At 38.5% G+C, this 26,681-nt stretch overlaps 1 protein-coding gene across 1 annotated transcript in view; it reads left to right on the top strand.

The window, feature by feature from the left end:
- Nucleotides 1-10,386: 10,386 nt before the first annotated feature.
- The window catches only part of LOC140676151 (uncharacterized), a 107,461-nt gene continuing 91,166 nt past the window's right edge, over nucleotides 10,387-26,681 (top strand). The window contains exon 1 of the mRNA XM_072910908.1: nucleotides 10,387-10,667. Within this exon, the coding sequence (XP_072767009.1) occupies nucleotides 10,655-10,667 (13 nt within the window). The 5' untranslated portion in view covers nucleotides 10,387-10,654. The remainder of the gene's footprint in view (nucleotides 10,668-26,681) is intronic.

Genomic DNA, 26,681 nt, shown 5'->3' with positions numbered 1-26,681 from the left:
TTCATATAAGTATTGTATATTAAATATGTGCATCTATCTAAGCAATATTGACACAGATTATACGTGATGTTCTACATCTGGCTAAAAACGTAAATACACAGATCTTGCGATGGTGCGGAAACTTAAAAAAAGAAATTCCAGACGCGCGTGTAACAGTGCCGGACAGTGGCGTTTCGATTTACGCTCGATCAAATTCAATTAAAACGCATAACGACCCTATTCGAAGGTCATCACGGGACGGATATTGACGGGTCCAAAGGGTTCGACGTGTCCCGTCGCACTTTGAATTACTATTGGATTATACAGCCAAATTCAAGGTTTTGGCTTCGGGCTGCGCGGCGCGGAGAACAAGACGAGGGTCTGACTGCCGCTTTATTGTGTCGGCTTCTCTTCTTTCGCTTCGTTCGATAAAGGATAGCATTAGTAATGGGTTTTAATTACTTTATAATGAGGCCGTGATTTTGGCTCCCTCGACTGGCGCCAAGGTTGGGTGTACTTTAGGAAAAAAAAGGACGCGCTGCCGCGGCTCTCGCGGTTTACTGGCGGGTTGATGGCTTTATACTCCGTTTTATAACGAACAAAGAACGCGCGTATTCTGATCTCTTCAGCGTGTGGTAATGAAACTCGACTCTATCATTGTCGGCTACTTAAAAAGAAATAAAATAATAACGTTAATTTGGAAAACTGACGAATTCGCGAAAAAAAAAAAAAAAATAAAACGATAGTTAAAACAACACAAACAATATTAATCAACATAGGATTATCAAACACATGAAATTATTTTTCAAGAAACAGAGTAAATATTTAATTATGTAAAGAGAGATATGCAAGTCAATGATTAATCTCGTGTAGGATTTATAGATCGATGTGTATTGGCAATGTTGACACGTGTTCATCGGAGCTCGTAGCCTATTAACGATTCTGAGCAGCTCATTTAGATACCTGCGTCTTCGGCGTCGAGAGCATCGGGTGAGAGGGATGGGAGAGGAGAAATGAGAGGAGCGACTAATGCGTCTGTGGCTACCTGAAAAAGCACCCGCGCGGCTGACCATCAAAGGATTCGTTGGCGCCGGCTGCATCTTTCCGAGACATCGCGTTGATGTCTCACAAGCGCGCCGGTATTACTACCAAGGGACTTTACATACCCTTACGTTCGTTGAAAAAAGTTTTACACGGCGCACGTGTAATGACATGTTGGACAAAAGATAAGAACTGTCGCGAAGGTGACGCGGAGCTTTCGCTAATACATCTATATTTCCACACGAAACATTTTTCTTCCTCGTCCTCGCGTCCTTCTAGTCGCAGATACTTCATTCAAAACGCAAAAATATCATTCTAGCTTTATTCTGTCATATATTAAATAGATTGTTGCGTCAATCGCGATGAATTAATGTTTTGAATATTAATCATTTTCTTACCGCTTATCGTTAAACGTTCTTGGAATGCGTCAACGCGCGCGATCATCATTCTCTCCCAATAGTAGCAGTTACCGCAGGAACGTCGCGAAAACCGCTCGGCGAATATCCCGGACGTGCCTGACCCTGAAGCGAGCCGCGCGCAATTCTACTTACCGTCTGTTTAATTCGATCAATTTGCGTTGCGGGTCGCGATAAATCCTGCTGGTAAATCGAATGCAAATTGCAAATAAATTGCAGCCCTACTCTCGTCATTTGCACGGCATGCAACTTCTATGAAACAATTTCCCTTCTGGCTCTCTCTCCCCCCCCCTCTCTCTCTCTCTCTTTCTCTCTCTCTCTCTCTCTTTATGCACGTCTCGGCTACCTCCACCCTGTTCGCAGACCGTTTCATCCCTTCCTCCCTTGTATGTCCCTCGTCAGTTTACCTCCCTTCGTTGCCAGTCTTCTGTATCAATCAGCTAATTGCTCTGCCCTTCGGGTCAATTATATCATTATTTAATTAATTGCGAGTGCGCAATTCTCCCGCGGCCCCGACTCGCCCTCGACTTCTTGTCTGCATACACACTAATTATAACCTTTCGAATAGTTGGATCGTCGTTATTCTATGCGCGTACGGCGTATGCAAATCCCATAAATGCGAGCATGACACGATTCCGCGCGATATTTGCATCTCTTTACGTTATTATCGGACGGATGCAACGACGTCGCGTGTACACGAGTCACTTTCCGAGTCTCATCGCCGATACAAGCCGCATCGCCATACTGCGGATTACACGATGGTATAGCTATCTTCGAGACGTATTTACGTCCTGTTTGCGTGGAACAAAATACGAAGGCGGCTTTTTCCATGACATCGCTAACGATACATAATTCTACGAATTGAAACAGCAGTATTTCGCGAGATTCCATCATTCTTTCCTGCAAAGAAAAACCGAAGTTATTATGTTAAAATGTAGCTACTCATGGCTTTGAGATAATCATTGCAATAGGATAGATGATTCGGTTGTCGATGACGTCAAGTAGCTTGCTCATATTATTTCCTCTCTCTCTCTCGCTCTCTCTTACAGATAATTAAATTAGCAGAAAACATAATTTTGTTATATGTGACTTTTGAATAAAAAAATATTCTTGAGTTTGGTTTTTTTTTTTTTTTTTTTTTTTTTTATTACTTCGATGACCCGCGTTAATCGACATACAAGTTGATTCACGAACAAAGATACACATGTGCGTTTTGCATCGGCAACGGACGCACTGTAGAATTACCTGTCATTTTCAAGTAAACGCGGTGCGTGTACGCGCGATACGAGTGAACGGTTTAGCGAGCGTGCACTCGACCGCACCTGAGCGTCGCCATCATTTCGACTTAATATCGATCGTAGATGCACGGTACCTGCAGGTAGTGATGCTACAAATGCATTATGCACGCTCCTATGGAGACGTGGATAACCTGGGACGACTCGTTTACCGGTGCAATGCGTGTCAATTGTATGGCGTATTCTCAAATTGATCGTATAAGGGGGCTTTTTCTTGAGAAAATAAAACGGAATAATTTAGTTACACGGAATAGCTTCTTGTCATCTAACCATATGGAATTTAATGATTAATCGCTTTCGCGTGTCGTCATCGTGTCTGCATCGCGATATTGTCGTATAAAAGGAATTGTCATGGTTTTGTACCAAATCAATTAATAATTTTACTATTTCCGAATAAAAAATTCACCAAGAAAAATGTTCACTTTGTATAAATATTTTTTTTTTTCGAAGATTCAGGATCGTTCAATTAAAAAAAAAATGATTTGTTTTTCGACTTACAGCTGTGTAGTAAGCTAGGAGAAAATTATATTTTGCTTGGAAGCGTATACAAGTCCAATGTAATACGATATACTTTCCTATTACATTAGAAATTTTAATCGAAGGATATATCCGTTATTTATACGCGCATGTTTTATGCATAGCGCAACAATCTACTTAAGTAAGTGGTATTTAGATTCAATTCTACGATAATTAATCTTGGATTATTTTCCGCCAGGAAGAATTGACGTACTAGTTCATGTTGAAATCCTCTCGAAGCACTTTTAAATAGAAAAAAAAGTAATTTGCTTAAATACAATATAAAGAATCACGTTTTAAAAGTTTCTATATCCCTTTAATGTTGAAATTTCTTGCTTACTATGTAGACTATTAAATAATCATTGCGAATGTATTGCATAATACATTAACGCTTATTTTATTAAGAATCATTTTTTCACTCTGTGTTTTTATTTTCGTTTCTGCTACGAGTCGGGAAGAAACTCGAATTCAAAGAAAGCAAGCGCAGTCTGACCCGCCCGCTGCATGCTGTGCCATTATTTAAGGACAAGTGTTTTCAAGTCGCACCAAGCAAACACCACCCCTCCGTATATGTAAGCGTGTCATTACCGCCGTAAAATTACGCGACAGCTCGGGGTCGTATCAGTTTTCCCATCAATCAGTCCCTTCGAATTGTAGACTATCGCACCTGTCAACAACACGAAAAGCTGCTAATACGCATTCGTTGAACACTAAATTATGGATTACGTCAACGACTCATAATCGGTCGCTTATTATTTGTTCACAGGTTAAGAGACGTTTCGGCGTACACTCTTTCTCTCTAGGGAATTTCTATAAGGAATTTACTTTTTCACGTAATAATAATAATAATAATATGACTTTTCAAATAGCACTCTTTCCATGGTATATTAAACGCATTATAATTTTTAATTCACGAATTTTTCACGCGGCCGATTAGTATAAAGGATCACGATCATCAAATGCAAATGGTAGTAGACGCGTCGGACACAAAATAAAATCGGTCTCTGTGAAAATCGTGTTTAGGTTGAAAAAAGTAGATGAAAACAGATGAAAGAAGAGGGAACGTATTCCTCTGGGACGTCAGCGGGTTTTATGCTACGGTCGTAAACCGACCGATGCTTTTGCCGTTTTGAGGGGGCGGTGGCTGCCGTCACCTTTGACTATAAAAGGCGACCGACCCTTTATCCCGCAGCTAATGAGCCGTATGTGTTTATGCGATCTGCGATTCAGCTACCGGATTCCCATGGTCGTTAATTGAAATTTATGTAATGTCACGTGAGATGTGTAGCGGTCTGGTCAAGTCTGTGTGAAGTAGCTGCATTTGTTTTTACATTACGTCAGAGTACAATGAAAATATCTCAACAGGAATCTTATTTTATTCATTCATATTAATATCAAGAGGAAGCAAATGAAAAATGTAATGAAACTAATATGATAAAATAGAGAAAAGCTGTGTAGTATATATCGGAGAGGACACAACGTGTTCCTCTCTTTTATCACCAAGCAAATATTTATACTAATTATTATATAAAGCTTTGTTTATTAGCTACTTTTTAAAGAAATTAATTAATTAGGAGTAATTATTATTTTTATTGTTGCATCGCTGCCCATCGTTAACTTTGGTTCACCCATTTCAATTTTTGGAGTAATAATTTTAATATATTTGTTTAGTCTCGTTTTTCATTATATTATTACATATAAAGAAATACACACAATAAATTATACGTATCCAGATAGTCTTTTTTATACTGTTTAAATATATAATATATAAGCGAAATAATTTGTCGGGATCTGATCATCGTGCGTTATCATGTTTTAAAAAACCATGTTATGATTCTCATATCTAGTTTCGAACATTGTAAAAGGAAGGAACGAGGATTCAAAGCAATGGAATAATTCGAGGTCGAAACGAGGTGAATGGCATATTCGTATAGAGCCGCTGGCAGGAAACTCATCCGGAATTAAAGCTCCAGTACCACCCAGCGACGCCCTGGACCACCTAGGGGTCGACGGGGGCGTTGGCTCGGCACGTCCTTGATACGCCCCTGCGTGTGCTGCCGTTGAAACCTCTTCGGGGACCAGTAGCCGCCGCACACGCGCTATTCCGCCGTTGCTCTCAAGAGCATACGCGTTGTATGTATACCAGCTTGGAATTATCGCGGCAGGGGCGTGAACCGGTCTCTCCCTCTCGCTCGACCCCGAAATTCGATGACGCGACTCGCCGCCCCGACTCCGCGGACAAAAAACCAAGGGTGACGAACATGAAGCGCGAGTGAAAATAAAAACTGATGCACGTCGGTTCGCAGCGACTCTAATGCGATTTCTTCTGAAACTAACGACTGTTCGTTAGCCTTTGATAGATATAGTTTTAAGGAAACATCGTTTCGACAGCTCCCAGCGCGAGTTGCGTTCACGCTTAAGCGGCTACGTAATGAACCTCGAAATTTAATTGCTTGTGAACATAGCGATACTTTGCGAAGTTTAAAACATGCGGTAAAAAGGAATAGAGCGTGCGAAAAGAACGAGAAGCCATTTGGATCTAAAATTATCTTTTGGATAATATTGATCTCCCTATAAATAATTAGTTTGCTTTTTTTCTCTCTTGGTCGGAAATGGAGAAATATATCTTTTTTTTTTTTTTTTGAAGGAAATTTCCCGTGTCGGGAAACAATTCATTTTCAGTGGTTCTGTGGGATTCTTTCGAAAATTCATCTGGCTGATAGAAGCGGCAGGAAAAAAGTTGTGTAATAACGACTGTGTGGGCGGAGTTATGTCCAGCAGGGATATCTAAAACGAGCACAAAGGATTTTCCTTTGTTCCACCGACACATTCGGGACCCAAATCTAGAGATTCATTTGGGAAGCGAAGCGTGGACCCGACGAGATTACTGTTTGCTCAACTCATTAAGGAAGTTGATATGTTATTAAATTTGTAACACAGGTTTCGGAACTCTCTCTCTCTCTCTCTCTTTCTCTCTCTTTCTCTTTCTCTCTGTTCTCGGTTTAGCGCTTTTTCACAAGACGACACCGTACACATTAGCAGCGCTCTTAACGATTTTTCATGGAATCCTTAATCTGTCATAATGCAGTCTAAATAGATTTTTAATTAAAGATATCGAATAATGTCGTATTTTTATTTATGTCAAAATTTTCCGCCGCCAAAAATTAATATCTTCGAAAAATCATTACATCATGTTTTTTCTCACCATATTTTACATTCGCGAATTTTACAATTAGAAAACCGTTAAACGCGTGAAGATTCTACACGGGGAAAATTTTAAATTAAAAATTACTATGGTATGTAATAACTGTGGACCATTAGGAATCAGTCTAAAGTAAAATGCTATGTAAAATTATAAAAATTACATCAATTTATGCAATTTTTATAGTTTTACATAGCACTTTAACTTAGAGTGATCCCTAATGGTCCACAGTTACTACATACCATAGTAATTTTTAATATAAAATTTTCTCCGTGTATAAAAATATTTACGTCCAGTCTGCATTCAAACGATCGGCGCGGTACGCAATCGTGCACAAAGCTCAAGTTGAAACGGTCACCCAACGTGCGTCCTCGTAATCGGATCCGCGCAGCCCCGCGGATCTTCAAAAGGTAAAGCAAAGGCGTCGAATTCAGCTGTTTCCGGTGGGCGTCGACGTGAAAACGGGTTCGCGATTCCTTTCGGTACCCGAAACCGTGCAATGAGAGACTTCCCGTCATACTTGCGATAAAGAGCTCTGTAGCACACGTTGAAAGGGGATGGCGAGGGAAATACGGGGAGGGAGTGCAGGAGAAAACGGACGTGAAAGACGCCCGGATAAAATCGCTCTGATGGGTGCGGAAGCGACTATGACGTCGTTTCGCGGCGGCAAAGGGTGCTGGCGCGTGTGCCCTCCGCTTTTAGATCTTGCGCCTTCAGGGGCGTATCCGGCAAACTCCCACCGTGGAGCACCGCGGGGGTCCCGGGGTGCCCCTCCGACGAATTATCGTCCCGGGAGGTATGTTCCCTTTCCGCCCCTCCGCCGCGATGATTACGGGTGTCTCGGGTTTCATCGTCAGTACGCGGGATGTCGCGAACTCATTGTCTCCCCGTTTGGGTTCAAATAATGTCGCTCACGGAAGAGTTTCTAATCACGAATCTAATATTCTCGACGGAATATAGAATAAATTCATAAATGTTACTAGTGTATACGTGCACGGTGCCTAATGAACGAGATAAAATTTGCGGCAGCTATTTAAACAATTGTTTTATAGGATTGCATAAGTTTGATTATATTTTCGTTTGTAAAAAATAATGTATAATCTAGGAACAATCTCAAAACTATTTGCTTTTCTTAATGTAATATACGTATCATTCTTTTTAACAAAGATACAATCAACATAGATTTTTTGAACCAAGAAATATTTCTTCTTAGCTGCATTATATTTGAGAAATACATATTATATCAAAGCTGAAAGAGATATAAACTTGATACAATCTCAAAATTGTTTTTCTTAATGTAATACGTATCATTCTTCTTAACAAAGACATAGATTTTTTAAACCGAGAAATATTTCTCAGTTGCATTATATTTGAGAAATACATATTATATCAAAGCTGAAAGAGATATAAATTTAATCTGCTTAAATAATTTATTTATTAAAAGTAGTTTGCATATTTGTTACTCGTTTATATGCAAAATCGATTTATAACCGACAATTTTTTTTATTTACTTTTAATTAAAATTATTTTTGGTTAGGCGCTTTGAAACATAATCATTTATTTTTCCATTATTGTTCTATATTAATTTTTTTATTACTATTACACAATTATATTTTTTCATTATCTGCATCTGACTATCGAATCTAAAAATTCTTAAAATTTGCAATATTTTTATCTGTAAATGTGATGAATTACATAATAACGGTATTTTTTACTTGTTTTCTTTTAATAATATCTGTGATAGAAAGCAGATTCTGCTAAATTTCTTCAAGTGTAAATGTTTATTTTAATTTTTAATTAAAAACTAGAATTCAAAGGTAGAATAATAAAACGTGATCTTAATACAATTTTTCTGTCTTATATTTTATTGTTCTTACGTGATAAATAAAGTAAAAAGCATAATTTTAAGTTGCAATCAAGTCGCGAATAATCTCGCGGGCTCACGTCCGACACATTCAATCCCCGATAAGGAAGACATTTTGTGCTCGGCGTTAATTGTGGCGTCAAGAATTTTATAGCCGTGGCGAATATCCACGTGCCGAAACTGCAATTGCCCGCAGTTTGAGGGCCGCGATTAATCTTGAGATTAAAGTGAGAGACTACGGCTGTAATTGATGTCGAGGGAGAGCGAGAGCGAGGGGCAGCGAGGATAGCAGGAAGGACAAATAAGAATGGTAATTATTGTAATCTCCACGCGGTGGGAGGACAGCTGGGAGGTCCTGCTGCTCTCCTCGCTCCAGCCGTATCTAATATCGGAGGCTACCGCGAAATTATCTTCTCAGGAGGTCCATTTCTTTAATTTGTATTATTATTTAAGACATCTGTAATCGAGATTACGTTTTCAACCTCACGCCTCGTATCTGTTAAACAGACATCAGTGAAGAGATTTCGCTTTTCGCGCTGCTTTAGAAAGCACGGTTAATAAGATTGTCAGAATGTAATTAAATATCATATCTATCACATTGATATATTTTACAAATACTTCCAAGCTTGTCTACACACGTTTGCATATATAATTATTTCAATCTTTCGATAATAATCAAGATTGCTGGAAATACATCTTGTAGATAGATCAACCGGATAATGTCATTTTTATACATCGCGATCAAACATTGTTGTGCGAGCTGATAAATAGCGAGAGATATAATCGGCGTAACATTGGAATTCGCGATCCAATCGTTTGTCGCGTTGGCCGTTAACGCGGACGTATCGCGGTATATCAAAGTGGTGCGCGCGTCTGAGGTGAGCTATCAGGTTGTTCAGGTATCGTCCTGCCCCGCGCATACCATTGGTCGAAGGCAGACCAATGTCGAAAGCAGACGCCTGTTCACCTGCAGCTAGCACATTTCATGGTGGGGTTGGAGAACTTACCTGTCGCTGACGTCACTCAAGTCACGCTAACTCCGCTCTCCGGAGGTAAATGCTCTTCCCCGCGTTAGCCGCCCTCGCGACATTTTCGCTCGTTTATCGCGTATTCTCTCAAATCGTTATCAGAATGACGTTATAACTCTCTCCAGGCTATGAATGTAACATAGAATACGCGAAGCCTTTGCAGAGGATATTTTTATCCCTGCAGAAAAAGATTTTCTAATGTACATTGGAATAGAAATACAGTAGTCAGTTGCAGATAATGAAATATGTAATTGTGCAATAGTAATAAAAATATTAATTTAGAAAAATATGTAATTATGTTAAAAAGCGTCAGTCAAACATAAATTTAATTAAAGTAAATATCTATTATTTTATCGAGTTATTAGTTTATCGGTTATTTTATCGAAAATATATTTTAAATCATATCAAAATATTAGTAGAAATAAATGACAAATATTACCATATTTTTCTATAAAAAAAAAAGGTAAATAATAATATTAAAACCATTAAGCGGAAGTATCGATACATATGTATATAAAATATTTACAATCCCAATAGTATGTATTTACATTGCTTTTGTAGGTTGCTTTCTCTGTAGTAATGCTAGCTTCGATCTTTGGTCTTCTGGTCTTTCTTAGTCAAACATTGGCAATTAACTGAATAAAACTTTCGACCTTTCGCATCGATACAATCTTCTCTACACGTCTGCTCGAGGCGTTATAAATAAGATTTATGTTTGAGGTCGTTCATGTGTACGAGATCGACATTTATTTTGCGAAATTAAATTCATATTATTCAACGAGTTTTTCAGCAATCTGAAACGTATAAAATATAATAAGTATTTTTCAACAATGAATTTTTCAAAAATATGAAGCGTACATTAGAAATGTCTTCGAGATTAAGTACTTATAATATACAGTCGGGCCTCTTATCCTACGACATTTTCGGTTCGGAATCTTCCCCTTAAACCTTTGATCCTACGACAAAAATTTGAGAGTGGGGGTATAATTTCCCTTTCGCGGTCGTAGCATGAGAGGATTTTTTGTCGTAGGATGAGAGGTCCGACTGTACTTATAATAATAAAACAAGATTGTTGAAAAGCTCGTTGAATAATGTGAATTTATTCACGAAATAAACATCGACCTTGGATAGACGTGAACGAACTCAAACGTAAACCTTATTTATTTATAACTCCTTGAGCGGACATAGTAGTAGGGATTATATCGGTACTCTGTGCTAAAGGTCGAAAGTGTTATTCAGTGAATTGCCAACGTTTGATTGAAGAGCAGCTCAAAAATTTAACCAGTATCACACTACAGAGAGATCAACCTATTATGCGAGAGCAACGTAAATATATACTATTAAAATTGTAATTATTTTATACACATGTAGAACTATATAATTGATAAATGCTGTGATGTTCCGGCAAATATATTTTCAAACATTTTTGCGATGGAATTATTTATTTCTGTTTGAAAGAAATATTAGATTGAAAAATCGAAAAGATCGATTGCGCGATTTATTATGCGGCCTTTATCATCCGGGCATTTTTCAACTGATAGAGATGTTTCGCTTTCGCGAATCGTAATCGAGAGTCGAGGCGAAAAAATGCGATGGTCGCGGAACCTCGGCGAGTTTCATGGCCCCCGGACGCGTATGAAAATTCATGAGCGCCTGAAGTCAAAGGCAGTTGATATCCATATTCTGAAAATGGCGTCGTTAACATTAAACGGGCACCATTATGCGTTGGCTACCAACACTACCGTGTGTTCGGCGTGAGCGTGTATCCGCACACGGTCCTCGGGAGAAATGGCAAGTTATGTAGAGCTGTATCAGTGCGCGCGTTTTCCAACGACCGACGATGACGACAGCGACAGCGACATTGCTCCTTGGCATGCGACGATAGGCGATCGCCTCGCCCGCTATCATTTCGAGCCGTTCCATTTGTGAAAGGGTGTGACTCGGGGTATAACTCGCGAAGGAGAGACCAGCGGCCGCCGATTACTCCGGAGATCGCCGGACGATACGACGCCATTAGGGCACTTATCCTTTCTCACGGTGCGTGTACCACAGCGGAGAACGATAATTATTTAGCACTGCCGGATAGAACTGCCGCCTCCGTCAGCTCGTAATATCGATTGAATCTCTTCAGGATCGCATATTTAGTTATAATTTCGTTCCCCACACATGTGTGTTAATCTGTAACAACTGTGGTTGCAATCGCGCCGTGATTTCCTTTACGAGCGTTAAGTATACTTTTCGCAGATCGGTATTACGTTACGTCACCGTGACGCAATCACAATACACGCAGACAATTCGACAATTCGATATGGAAATCTTCTCAAATCCCTCTCAGCCGAATCTCGATTTCCGCTCGGTTTCCTCCGGGAAAGCGAACGCGCAAAGTGTTCAACATCAGAGAGCTCTGCGCCGAGCTAATATTGACGCACGTAGGACAGAGATAACGGCAATATTGGATGTCCCCTGGTTGCCGAGGAAGCGGAATGATCGGCGCCCCTCACTCCGGATTTGCCTTCGTAGTCGCAGCTCCATTGTGGCGTGTTCGATGAAGCAAATGCACATCGGCAGCGCGCGCTCTTCGGCGAGATCGGACGAGCGCAACTTTCGGCCTATATATATGTATATCTCTCTATATATGTATGTACTCGATGTCTGCGCGCGTGTATGTGTGTGTGTATGTGCTACCGGTACACGCTCCAAGACACCCTACGGTGCAGGGTATTTACATATCAAAGTGACGATGGTCTCTCGCAGCGTGATGTGAAGCCCCGCGCTATCCGCCGACAGACCGCGTGATGGCTCGCGATGGCAAGAGGGGGGCGCAAATTTTCCTCGCATTCCATCTGTCTGTTCGTCGGTCCTCGAATAGCGAAATAATAATTTTGTTTTTGCATTCTTTCTAATCATCCGCATGACATTTTTCAGAACGCAACACAATTATAAAATTCTACCGCGAAAGAGAAATTAACTGATTTTGTTGGTATATTAATAGGTGTTTACTCCTTGGAAAACTTGAATTTTTCAGAGATTTCTATTGCATCTGAAAAAATCAGGGAATTCTTATGGAATTTTATTGAGGATTATAAAGAGTTAAAGATTTTTTTAAAAACTCTTTCTTTGATCATTTTGCTTTCATATTGTAAACAACTGGCAAGCCAAGTGAATTATGCATTTAAATTATATTATAAATATATATCTATCTCTGTTTATATATTTAATGTCTTAACAAAATATTGAATATACATATTTTTCATTGTAATGTTTAATGATAAAATAGTGAAAAGTTATGGAAACGTTTATCTTATGAGAAAGCTATTCAGTTTTTCAATATATTTGCAAATCTAGGAACTTAAGCGGCTTTTTACTTCGAGTGAAAAGAATTAAAAAATAAAAAAAAACTTTAAAAATTACTAAAAAATCTTTCTTTCTAAGATATTTTTACCTAAAATTTTGAACAAAAATATCTGGAAGATCAGAAAATTTTCAGAAAATTTTTTTATTTGATTAATTACAATTTTAATCAACTTACATACTTGACTTAAGAAGTTGTAAGAGATTAAATGTTTAAAATTTTTTAAAAATATTTATATGTATATTATTTTAGAAACACATTGTACATTATTTTTATTCTTTCGATAAAAAACAAGCTATCAAAACTAATCCGCAGCTCCTTTTTTCTCTTTTCAAGTTATGTTAATATGGGTAAAACTTTATAAAGTTTCTGAAATATTTGCTCAATTTCGCGAGGAACATGTTACTTTCCACTAATTATTAGACACTATTTTATTGCTTTGGCAAAAAAATATTGGTCGATTTTCGTGCAAACCTGAGTATTGGAGTGATGCGATTGAAGTACTTTCGTTCGATCATCTATCGCGAACTGTTCCCCCGACTGAATACCAAAATGACATCCATCAACAGTCTCACGAATTTGTCAACGGGGGTTAGGTAGGGCATCTCGACTCAAGGGATCCCCCATGGTGCGCTTACCTTTAGGATTCCCACGTCGGAGGGTGCATTGTCACAATACGCTCCCCGCGTGCCTTAATTCATAGCTAAACTCGGTGCTAAAAGCAACGAAAACGGCTAAACCTACAAAATAACCCACAACGAAATCGATCGCGTTGTTATTCTATGAAATTTGGAAATTGTATATATTGAAATATTGAAATGCCTTTATACAAAAGTTTTCAATTTTTCAAGACTTATTTCAAAAAATTGAGGAGATAAAATGCGAGATAAAATATACCTACTTATCTCGCCGTTACAATGAAAAAGCAAACCGGACGCTGTAAATGGAATGACAACGAGTTAAACGTGCAGATACATAAATAAGCTTATCGGGAGACTAGAGAGAACGCAAATCACGTTGTCGATCGCAAAAACAAGTATTGTTTCCCCTACGAGTTGAGAGCATTGCCACGCGCGCACGTTTACTATAGAGAGATCCGCTATATGATTAGAACTCGCAAACTCCGCGCGGGAAAGGTAGAATATTACGTGGGTATCGAGTGCCGCAGTGTCTCTTTAAAACTTGTCCTTTCGTAACTTTATCCGTCAATTATGAACGCGAGAATGTGGGAAGCGTAAGTGCGGGTAATAAGCCGGAAACTATTGCGTGCTATAGCATCGAGGAATAAATTATTTTGCGCGCATTTGCGAGGGAGCAACTCAATCCTTTCAAACTGCGTAATTATAATTTTCTTGCTTGTTCTCCCAGAGACTTTCCTGCACAGACATTCTATGATATTGAAAATGTTTTAAAAATTTAATTAAAATATTATGAAGAGAGTTACATTTATCGAGATGAAGGAAAAAGAGATTACACGCGAGTATATACAATCGGAAAAATAAAAATAACACACTTTAAAATAATTCATTTCAAACAATTTTTTAAAAATTGATTACAGTTTCACGAGTCGCTATATGTTATAATTTATTAGAGAAAATATATGTAGATACAAATGGCTGCACACACAAAAAGATGAAGTTATCCATCATCTTGCGTGACTTGCTGCGCGCAAATTAATGTAAACAGATTCGGCATAATATATGATGTTGTTTTATATATTGACTCTCTTTTTATTAATATAACAATTGAATGGGCATTTGCGATATTTTTGTCGCACAAACACGATTGGTTGAATTAGCGGCGACGTTAAGGTAACCCTTAAACCCTTTTGCTTTACATGGCGTGGCGCTTTGCGCCGTCGCCGTAGCTTTTCAACCAAGTGGCTTCGCATCATGATGACCCGCCGCTTCGGGATCAAGGTAGGCTTACTCCACCAATGGATTCCCGTCGATCGAATACAGAAAATCAGCGGAACGACTTAATAAGGCACGATTGCGGGACGATTGCTTCACCCTGCCGCTCTGTGACGATTTGCATACACGATTATAGAGTGCGGAAGGCGGCTGAACGCGGAGAGGAGAGGAAAAAAATATCGAATTCCTCTCTCGGTGAAGAGATGGGTCGAGGCGAGATGCCAAAAATGTTCCGCCATATCCGCCTGCATAGGCATCGCGCCTGTATTTACGTGTTCATACTATTACTCTGCGATAAACTCGGGTAACCTTCTTTCTCTCTCTTTCTCTCGGTGAGCACGCCTTTAAAGAGTACGCTTTCTCGTTATAATGCTTGCAACTCGTGATAATTTCCACGATCGCAAAAGCGTGCGAGTTCTCCATTCGAGGCGCCGTAAAATTTTTATAAAATTTTTTTATTTCTTATTATTGTATTTTTTTTATTTATTAGTTTGCAAATAACATCATGTGAACATTTTTTGCTTTAACCGTTCTATAAGCTGCGTAGAATTTCCGTGGCATTTCATCTGACAGTATCGGAATTGCAATAGCAAATCTATCGAGTATTGAGTCGGGCGATTAATTTCGCCAACTTTCAATATTGCAATAGCGCGACAAAAGCGACGAGACGCGATGTCTAGGATGACAAACGTTCCCGTCGTTCCGGCGGATACGTACATATCACATGAATTAGAGATAGAGTACGGCCGTTTATTAGATTCGCTAGAGCACAGGATAATAATAACTTGGCAATAATTTCGTACCGAGAGACTACAATGGATGGCGACTGTGTAGAAAACCGGCCGCACAGTTGGTTGCGCATCTGCGTCACGCAAATATATAGTCGCCATCGTTCTGTATCTTTCGTGACTTCTCTTTTATTATATTTTTGTCATCACGTTCTTCATTACGGAATCATTACGAAAACACAAGAAATTTTATAAATTATTTATTATTATTTTCTTTTGTTTCATGAAATGATTCATAATATTTCAACGACGATATATTCAAAACCTGAAAGCTTTGAGCTGCATTTTTGTCGACTGAACACCAATGACATTTATTAGTACGCGATTACGTGCGGTAAACTTACGCAATACGCGGACACAGGAAAAAAATACCCGCGGTAGGGAGACCTCTAATCATCTATGCAAAGTCGATTCGATCTTTCACGACCGATCGCTGTAATTGATCCTGTAACGTGTCGCGCAAGTGGAACGGCCGCGCGATGTCACCGATCGTACGTCGTCGATCGAAGGGCGGCGGACATCAAAGGAAATGAGTCCGATCCGAGTGCGGGACCATCATAAGCTTTCGCGAGCGGTCTGTCTCGCCTCATCTCGCACCGCCACTTGCCTCGCCGCGGATTGGGACGTGATGCGAGCGTGGCGATTTATTTGCCATTGCCGCTCCTCATCTCGCGCGCAACGTGCCGTCCAACACGGCGTTCCTCATAGAAAACATATGTATGAGTTGTATCGGCACCGTAAAATTTTTGAATAAAATTTTCATAAAATTTTATTCAAAGATTTTACTGCGCAGAATCGAGAACTCGCATGCTTTTGCGATCGTGGAAATTATTGAAACGTTACGAACTGTTGGTCCCTAAAAAAATAGAAAATCTGACTTTTTCAAGCATTTTTTTGTGTACCTGAAAAAATCTCATGGAAATTTTCATTGGATTTTCTTGGAACTTGGAAAATTTTTTAAATAATTTGTTTTGTAATTTTGTTTTTATATTGTAAGCAGTTGACAATTCATCAAAAAGCTTAACTATTTATAAGTAGCTTTGTTTCTCTTTCATATAAATGAAGATCATTACAAAATGTATACAATGTATACAAAAAAAAAAAAACTTATTTTAGAAAGTTGCACTAAGATGATAAAAAAAAATCTTCTCTACTTAAAATTTTAAGTAAGAATACCTGGGAAATTAGGAAATTTTCAGAGAATATTTTACAAAATTTGAATAGATACCTTGTGTATAGTTTATTTTTATAATCTATTTTATTTACTATTTTTAATGAAGTCGCAAGCAATGAAAACATTTTGAAATGATTGTGTCACAAATATATTTTTTCGATGGCTCGGGAATGTAATATTGTTAGGTTCTATTTAATGCTGACGGTGAATCTTAGGAATGTCTCTGAATAAATGGTTAGAGTAAACGCGGATCAAAAAGTTGCAACAACCGGAGGCTTACCTCAAGGAGGTAAAGAAAATTGTGCGAAGGCGAACGGAGAAGAAAGAGAGGTGCGTTTCGCTCATCTCAGCGGTCGTTGTTGAATGGCGCCGGGAATTTTTGTTGCCGAGTGTCGTCGCGATCGGGCGGCCTCATCGCACGAATTACAGGCTTGGCTCGTGTTCGTGGGTGCCTTCGAGAGTCGCGTGGATAGGCGGAGAAGCTTTGCTGTGGAGCACGCCGCGGCTTTCTTGCCATCTTCCGATGACGGTCGGCATACTCTTTATATAAGAGAGAGAATTAGAGAAATATTTCTCTTCGAAGCGAAATAATTCTCCGCAATATTTGAATATTTACAAGATTTCTAGAAAAAGCAGATTTTCAAAAATTTTCTGGACGAAAGAAGGAAATTCTATGATGAAGCATACAAGTTGATAGATGCAAGATTAAAAATCATATTTCATTTTCTCTCCTATTGTAGTATAATACTACATTCTATTCCCGTCACATTTCTATCGATCAGTGCTGCCACCTCACCGGCTGACTGGCAACTCGGGAAATCACGAGCCGGTGCCGGACGTTCCAGAAAAGAAATTGCCTGCGCGTCGCTGTGGGTGCAATCGCTTGGAGAATGTTAATCGTGGGGACAACGACCCAGCCGGTGTGGTCCATCGGGCCAAAATTACTTTTTCGGTTCTGGAGATACTACGGCGCAATGTACATTAAGGTCATCCGGTTCGCGAGAGCCCAACGATTCTTACATCCACTTCTCATCCCCTCGTACAATTTTACCTGCTCTGATCGCGCCGCAGATACTCTGCTACTCTGTGAGATAAATTGAACTTCAAGATGAGAGGAAAGAAGTAGAAGTAAATTAATAAATTTTACTAATCATCAAGTAGAAATAGTAATGGCAGCGATTATAAAGATTAAAGTATTAATACAACTCGATACAAATTATTATCTGCATTACTCATCTGAATTACATTGTCGTAATATATTAATAGGACACGCCGCAGAGCATGTGTAGTCACTTTGAGACAACAATGCACTTAAGTGAGCGCCAAAGTTTCTCTATAGATCGCTTTGCGAGATTCATTACAAACTGACCGAAAACATTCTTCACCGGCAATAATCGAGCGTAACGACTGTCGAGGACGGGAGAGTATCGTATTCCTCGCGTTTGCGAGAGAGAGAGAGAGAGAGAGAGACCCTTGGGAACCCGTTTTCATCATTAGGGATCGAATGAACGGCCGGTACTGTTCAGGGCCGTAGTCAGAATGCTACGAGACACTTGGAGCGAGATGGTTTCCGAAAATTGTCGACGATAAACTGGACACTCGACATCTCGGTCCGGTCCCTATCGAGTGCTCGGAGCTATTTCCTGTTTACTCGGCCACGGCATAACCTTCTTCATTCCCCTTCCCTTTCCCTCTTTCTTGTGACCATAAAGCTAATACATCCGCAAGAGGGGTTTGCGATTAGGGTGTCGCGCAACCTTCGATTCGGCCATTCGTCCCCTTTCGATCCACCTTCCGCGCATCTCTCGGTTCCATTCATCTCATCGGCATGGCAGGATATATCGTTGAAACTCTCTGACAAATCGGTCGCGTGTCGAAAACATACGATACTTTAATACCGCGCACTTAAACCGGAAGGAAGCTATAACTATTGAGTACGCGGACGAGTCATTTATTCACTACGTATGACTCGGCTTTGGATAGGAAATAGGGGAGAGACATTGAGAATTTATCACGAAGAAATATCTTGCCGAGACAAGTTATAATACATTTAGCGCGGTTTGCTTCACATTTCGCGTACTTGAAAGATTTGAAAAATAATGCCGTTTGGCTCGTGGAAATTTCGAACGCCGTTGATGAGAACCCAATTCGGTAGATATTGTTCTCGTCTTTCGGGTAGGCTATAAAGATAAATAGTCAGCCGGCAAATTTACACAATTTGTGGTGAACGACGGTCGGCGTGGATCTCGGAGCGAAAAGAGGAACAGGATAGTAAGATAGAAGGGCGCGGGGGAGGGAGTAGCAATCTACGGAAATTGGTAAGAGCGACGAACCAATTTCCGAAAGAGGCCCGCAAACACCGGGCCAGGGGTCAGTCGGGGTGAGGGTTAATCGTCGATAAAACGATCCTCGTTAACGCGCTCGAACGATATACAGCCGGGCTGCGAAAACGAACGTCGCGCTTGGCACGTTCGTGAACGTTGTATGTACGCTACCGTGCCTCGATATAAAGTATGTTTTAATCTTCGGTTAACTGGAACCAAGTGCGATTAGTTCTTGTATTCCATTCTTTTAACGTCGATATAGCATTTCACCTAAATGCGCTTTTAGATGCAATTTCGGTACAAGAAAAACGCGAAATTTTATTTTCTTGCCTTGCAGAGAGAATTTATATCTACAATATTTTAAAATAAAATATCAACTGTATATTTACTTGCATATTTATTTGTTCTTCTTTATTTCAGCAAATATTTCCATTTTTTTTAAATGTGTTTTTTTTTTTAATTTTTCTGAAATTAATCGTAAAGATTTATTTATTGAAGAACCATCATTTAAATTTAACGTGGTTCTTCGTAAAAAGAATAACATTATGTATATGATTATTATTGGTCGTCTAGAAGTTCGATACCAAGACAGAGGGCAAAGAGCACATAGAAAATAGGACACACATGGTGGTAAGCAGCTCTTTGGATTAGTTACACGCGGATTTCGGGTAGGGCCTGAGGGGATCTTTGGACTCGAGTATCGGAACGAATGATATTTATTGACCGAACAAATCTGCAGACTATCCAAATCCCAAGGGTGGTCCTTACGTTTATACCCTTCGATAAATAATACCCACGGGGTAGTCATAAAATGAAAATAGTAGCGGTACTTATCCAAAAGAACGACCGTGGCGGAATCACGAACGTCATATGATTTCCTTGCCGGCCTATGATATTTTTATATTCCACTTGTATGGCTCTCTTGACGAGACGCTGTTGAATGTCTTCCGAGGACACGATTGGCATCTGCGATTGAGATGTATAATACTTTTATCTTTTTTTCTCAAAATTCGACTTGCAACGTACCTATAAAATTATATATGTATAGAATTTCTTAAATTCTCAATAAAATTAGCGAAAATTAATGCAACACTAGGCTCTTTCTTTAAACTATCATTTTTTCGAGATTAAATCTCCAGAAATGTTCTTTAATATTTGTATAAAAATTGTTACTACATAAATTATTATAGGATTTTTTTTTTTAATTAGAAATTTCTTCTATTTTTTTAAAAGGAAAAAACAGGATTAAGTAATTGCGACATTCCGAGACACTCTTCGTAAAAATTGGAACCCCGCCAATTCGTCTTGAATGAAGCCTGAGGTTCGAACCATTAGGGTTCTGTCTGAATAGAATGAATGATCCTTTTTTTTTATCCTAACAAGTCATATAGATTGCGCGGCTCCTTGTGAAAGACGCGCGAGACATTACCGGATATAGCGATTTATCGATATTCGATACTAATTGCCTCTCTCGCAATTCGACTAAAAACTTCTTTATTAGCTGTATTTTTGAAATCCAACCGTGTCCTTTTAAAAAAATGGGATCTACACACGAGATCTACACATTTCGTCAGTTGTACACGAACGTTTGTATTATAATATATATTACACGATATAAAAGAAATGTGCGTGATATTTTTTGAAAATTTAAACTTCACGAATAAATATCCCGTATATTAGATGATTAATGAGTTACGTCTGTGAAATGTATAGTAGATACTTTAACTAGATTTTCAAGACATGAAGTTTTCATACATGTCGCGGTGTAATTGCGTAACGACAAGCATGATTCTTCGACGTGAAAGAAATGGTACCGGAAGCAACGGTATCCCGGGACGTACCGCTCAACACGAGGAACATTTGAAGAGAGATATCACTGTTATAATGTATCTTCCTTTTATAAATATCGCAGTAATGACCTTGCATCAAACGAGTACGAAGTAACGAGCGCTTTTTAGATGAAGCGATAGATAAGATTTGCCGGTATATATCTACCAACTCGGGCGAAACCGCGCACGACGTGATGCATGCTTCGGCGCTATTTGTTACGTACACGTAGAGTTGACTGGCGTGAAGAAAAAAATCGTATATTTTTCGATGATTTATCGTTCGCGGAACGAAAAAACGTGACGTGATTCGCGATAAAAAGGAAAAATAAAGATGATGGTAGAATAAGTGTAGAAAAAGAAAGAAAAATATTTATTCATATTTCGAAATAAAGTAATGTGATTAAAAAGACCACGTAATAAAGCATAAAATAAAATTTTATAAGATAGGATTGAATAAAATGACATACTATAGATAGATATGTGTGTTAAATGGATTAATATAATTTTCGCAAATTTCTTTTTGTATCTTGAGATTAAAACAAAAAAATAATACTCATTGATATAAAATGCAACAATTGGAAGTTGTAATATACAACATTGATTTGTAAAAATAGTCAAAGCAGAAGTTAAAATAATTAATATTTCGCAAATATATATAACCATACTACGTAATAAAGTTTTTTTTACCTTCTTTATATAAATAAATATATATTTAAAATATTAATTTAGTTAATGAAAAATATAGTAATAAATAATAATTGTGTTTATTCCAGAAGACGTCACTTTTATTCGGATTTTTCATATATTTTGTTCATTTATCCATTAATGATATGATTTTATATCATTCAAAATAAAAAATACAAGTATTGTTTGGCATTCTTTAAAATTTTTTACAATTAAAAAAAAATTTTTTCTATGAATCAGGTTTGAGAAGACTTTGTTGTTACGAGAAACTCGCATATGCGTATATACGATTAAAAAATTCTAATAAGAATTTATCCTTGTATTTTATGCTAAGATATACAAGTATTGTGTATTTTTAAAATTCTCCACTGAAAAGGAAAAATAATTTATCAAGAAACTCTTTTTAGCTTAAAATAATTGTGCACATTTATATGATTAAAAGTTTGTGACTGTCTTTCTTTAGTACAAAAATATTTCTTGAAAAATGTTATTCTATACGCGTGAAAATATCAAGTTGAATAAAATCTTCTCGAATTCTATATAGTTTTATAGAAATTTATTCACGAGAAATAAAATATGACACCTATATTGCAAAGAAAAAACTTTATATAAATAATGAAATAAAATTTTATAGAAGTCTAATGCACATTTTGTAGGTCGTAAAACCAAATAATAACTATCGTGCATGGATTTAATTCTTACGTTAAATTCCAACTTAGCAACTACAAATCTTATTAAATTATAAAGTCAAACTGAAGGACTATGCACATAATTACAGCGAAGTCGTCAAACATTCATAAGCTCCAACAAGTTTGATTTTAAAATCGTTGAATGTATTTTGTGCGAGAGAGATGTGTGTTTAAAAATTTAAAATTTTTTTTAATTTAAACGAATCTGTGTACTAAAGCTGAAGTTTGAATAAATAATATCCTGATTTCTTTACTTTTAAGTCATGCCTTTCTGAAATTCCAAATCGCAGAATCACTTGACTTTCACAAAATAAATCGCTTTGTTTATTCAGTTGCAAGGAATATGTTTACTTATTTCACTTTATATTGAATAAATCAAGATAAAATCAATTATTATATTATGATTTTGCAAAATCATACAAAAATGCAGGTAAAGCAATATAACTTCATGTTTTCTTTAAATATAATAACATTATTATACAGCTACAATATATTTCATGCATAATAACATATAAACTTCCATGCAACAAATCTTTACATATAAATATAACATATACATTTTTTATTTTGCACTGGCAAATATATATATATTTTGTTTGGCAGTATATATATAATATTTTTATTAACCGCTATAAAAATTCTTTAAATATATGATGTCTACATGTTAAGAATAATTAAGATGAATCAGTAATTTAAAGTGACACATTATAACTGTCTTTAGTCGCGGAATCACACGCTTACAATGTTTACTCTGTTTCTGACATTAATTATATTCTTTCGATCCGAATCCGCAATTATTTTCCATGATGTTGGTAGAAAAATAGATTACACGTGAAAGATAATTTATATATCTAAACGCAAACGGTACAGTTATATATGAAATTTATATAACATATATGTAATTACTTTTATATATAAGAATAAACTTTATAATAAATGAATATTTTCATAATCAACAAATTTTCTTATCGTGAGATAGATGCAAGATAGTGATTCACGAAATTGAGAAAGAGAGAAAAATATGAAATGTTTGAAGAATTTTAAACCGTTATTTCGAAATTGTATAATATTTTACAAATATATTATCTATATTTTATTTATATTGTTACTTTTGCACATATATATAATTATTAAATAATATATAATCTTCTAATATAACAATCTATAAAAATGTCTTTTTATGCATATTTCTCTTCTTTTCTCTCTATACAGTCGGACCTCTTATCCTACGACATTTTCGGTCTTCCCCTTAAACCTCTGATCCTACGACAAAAATTTGAGAGTGGGGGTATAATTCGCGGTCGTAGCATGAGAGGATTTTTTGTCGTAGGATAAGAGGTTTCGTAGCATAAGAGGGTCGTAGGATAAGAGGTCCGACTGTATATTAAAAATCTTAATGAAAAGATTTCAAAATTTTGAGGATTATATTTTTACAAAAGAGATTGTAATTCCGTAACGTAGCCTTGAAGTATGAAAACACGATCGAAATGGAAACAAAAACATTGGCGCGGCATACCACGGACGAACTTTTCTCCCTCCATGTCGCGGTAGGTCATAACTTACGCTTCTTTCGAGCGCGACAGACGCGTTAATAAGCGCTCGCTGTTCGCACTTCCAGAAACAATTATTCGGTCTGCTCGTGCATTCCGCGCTGGACCCGCGATGTAAATATATATCGGACGAAGCGCGGATATGCCATAAATACTCGAGCTAGGCAGTATATCTCTTTCGCGTTACTCCACGCCCAGAGCACATGCTGTCGCAGGCACCTCTCGCGGAACCCTTTAGCCCCGCCGGGAGGGCGTTAAAGCATTTCTTAGCACTTCTTCTCGGGCCTGGACGACAACGACGACGACGACGACGACGACGACGACGACGACGACGACGACGACGAGGCCGTAAACCCCGTTCTCGGATCGCCAAAAATTCATCGTATCCATCGTATCTAATGCAGAGTCGCGCTGCTAAGCCGTTTGACATTTGACCTCTGAGTTGTACATCCTCGAACGACGACGCCCATTGTCGTCGAATTGAATACGCTTTCCAAAAAAGGAAGAGATTTATACAAAGTGTTTCAATGAGTCTTCGCTTAATGTTACAAGGTATTTAATTAAAATTTAATATTTAATTGCGATATTACGCGTGAGATGAAATACATGATTTCTAAAGACATTAAATCAGTAATACCTTTAGCTTTATAAAACAAATAAGAATTTTGAATTTTTCAAGTATTAAGTTGTTATTATACGCTTAATTTCGCTATCATTTCACGAATTTTACCATCGTGAATCTTATATATACTTTCCAATCATTGAGTTTTTCATCTCAAAGTTTATTTTTAAATAATTTCATATACATCTACACACGCATATACATATACATATATAAACATTAATTTTCTTTTTCTAATATTTTCAATCAACAATGTACAATGTACAATCGATCGCGATATCGAATGCTTCTTACGCGTCCGCCGCGTAATAGAGCGATCCGTTCTTCTATAAACGGGATTCCTTAAAGGGCCATAAAACGCAGATGGACCAGAAAGAAGAACGGACTTCCTCCTGACGGTCGTGAGACTATAAAACAAGCTAACCGTCGACAGAATTCTATGCGTCGTTTCTGCGCGAGGCGTTACCGAGAGCCAACTTTATCGTCTCGTGTACTCGTAACTCTTGGCGAGCGGTTCTTCACGCGAGTGACATTTTCTCAAGACGTATCCGAACTCCGAACGTCTGTCCTTCTGGAAGAGCGTTTCCACCGCGATCTCGGGATCGGTTATTTTCAGAGAGGCTTTTTAAGTCGCGTCTTCTTTTCCGAAGAAAACGTATTTCTCGAGTGCTCGCCACAAATGCGTTACAATTTCATTTGTAAGATTTTATGCCCGATATTATGCTCAATTCTTATTCATTTCGATCGTAAATCACTGACCACTCTTTACTGCAAAAATGGACGAGGGGGAAACCACTTGTACAACAGTCTTTAGAAGAGTTAGCTATTGTACGATATATTTTCGGTCAGATGTCGTTTCATCTCTCGATGGCAATAAGTTCCCAAAAGCAAACTTACCACACGCCATCGTTTCTCAGCGTCGAAGATTTCTTTTTCGTCGATTCAAGAATTTTCTGTTTCGTGCTGAAACGCGGAACAGGCGCTTCGCCCTCGATACGAGGTGAAAGCAGTTTCATTTTGTGTTTGGTTATACGGACGATTTCTCGACTCGTCGGCGTGCGTAGACCTCTTCCCATTCGACGTAACAACCAACGGTGACCATCACAAATGACATATAGGTTTTTCTAGATCGGCCGAATGGGCCACCGGGTACCATTTGTCATCGAGCCTATATTGTGGTCTTGCCTCCGCGTCGCGGTTAAGAATCTTTACTCTCCTTTGAGGGTCGGCGGCGATGCTCCGGGCCGAGTCGAATATTGTTGCCCGGTTTCGCACCGATACAGCTTGATTTATGCATTACGACTCGCTTCGGGACAACCGGTGCCGAGATTCGACAATGCCGCGAAAGAAACCACGAAAATGTCGTTCTCTATTTTGGGGTGCGAGCTACCGTGCTCGGTCTATTCCCCCGAGAGGGGCGATAAAGAAGATGGCCCTAGATGTTTAGGTAAGAGAAGGGGCGCTCTGTCGTAGCGACCCGATCGAGCATCTGCCAATATTTGTCATCTATTATCGCTCTCGCCTGGTAAACAGAGAGGTGTATGATCCGCTTGTTAAGCTGCGCTTCGGTACACGTGGTAATAGTGCATCTTTTCGTGGTGTATTGCTTCTCCATCTCGAGATCGTCAAGCGCCGTCACTTTGTCCGCTCTGAAAACTTGATCGTCGGCGCGTTACTTATTTTATTCCAACTATTAACGTTACGATACGATCGTACAAGTCATTTGCGAACATCGGACAAGTTGTTCACGACGCTATCGCATTACCAATCGCGATTCTTGTGCGCTTATTATTCTATCTTCTGGCGCGAGATAGAGCGATAGAGTGAGCCGGAAGGAGAAATTTGCGAGCGAACGAGAATATCTGCGGTCGCACGCATATCCTCTCCGAGAGAGCCGCTATTATTCCCTCCACGGGCATATGTAGGACACGTATTCAGGAAAGGTACACTTTCGAAGAACATTGACAGGCGCGTTTCTCCATCTGCTGCCGTCGCCGCGGCCACACTTTTGCCGAGGCCGGGAACTACAGTTACTCATTGTACTCGAGGCCGAGGCGTGCACCGAACAAAAACTTTGCCGCGAGATGCAAAACACGAGAAGGCGGGGTAGGGGGATGCAGGGCCGCTCTGTGTCGAGAGTATCACGTAACGTTGCGACGCAACGTCGAGTCCGGTGGGCGCATGTTGCACGCGATATCGGGCATTGTTGCAGCGCGGGAATTACTTTATGTCCTTATATGTCTTACCATCTGACGCGTTTCTGCTGTTTCTGATCGAAAGAACTTACGAAACGTCAAGTCGGAAAGCGACGTCTTTTCATTCTTATAATTGCATATATATTATATAGTTCAGGATAAAAAAAATCTCTTAAGAGAAAAGTCAGAATAAATAGTACATTATTATATTATCGAAAAT

This window comes from Anoplolepis gracilipes, chromosome 2 (assembly GCF_047496725.1).
Source record: "Anoplolepis gracilipes chromosome 2, ASM4749672v1, whole genome shotgun sequence".
Taxonomy (NCBI): Eukaryota; Metazoa; Arthropoda; class Insecta; order Hymenoptera; family Formicidae; genus Anoplolepis; species Anoplolepis gracilipes.
Note: the sequence above shows the minus strand (reverse complement) of the source record. Positions and strands in the feature narration are given on the sequence as shown.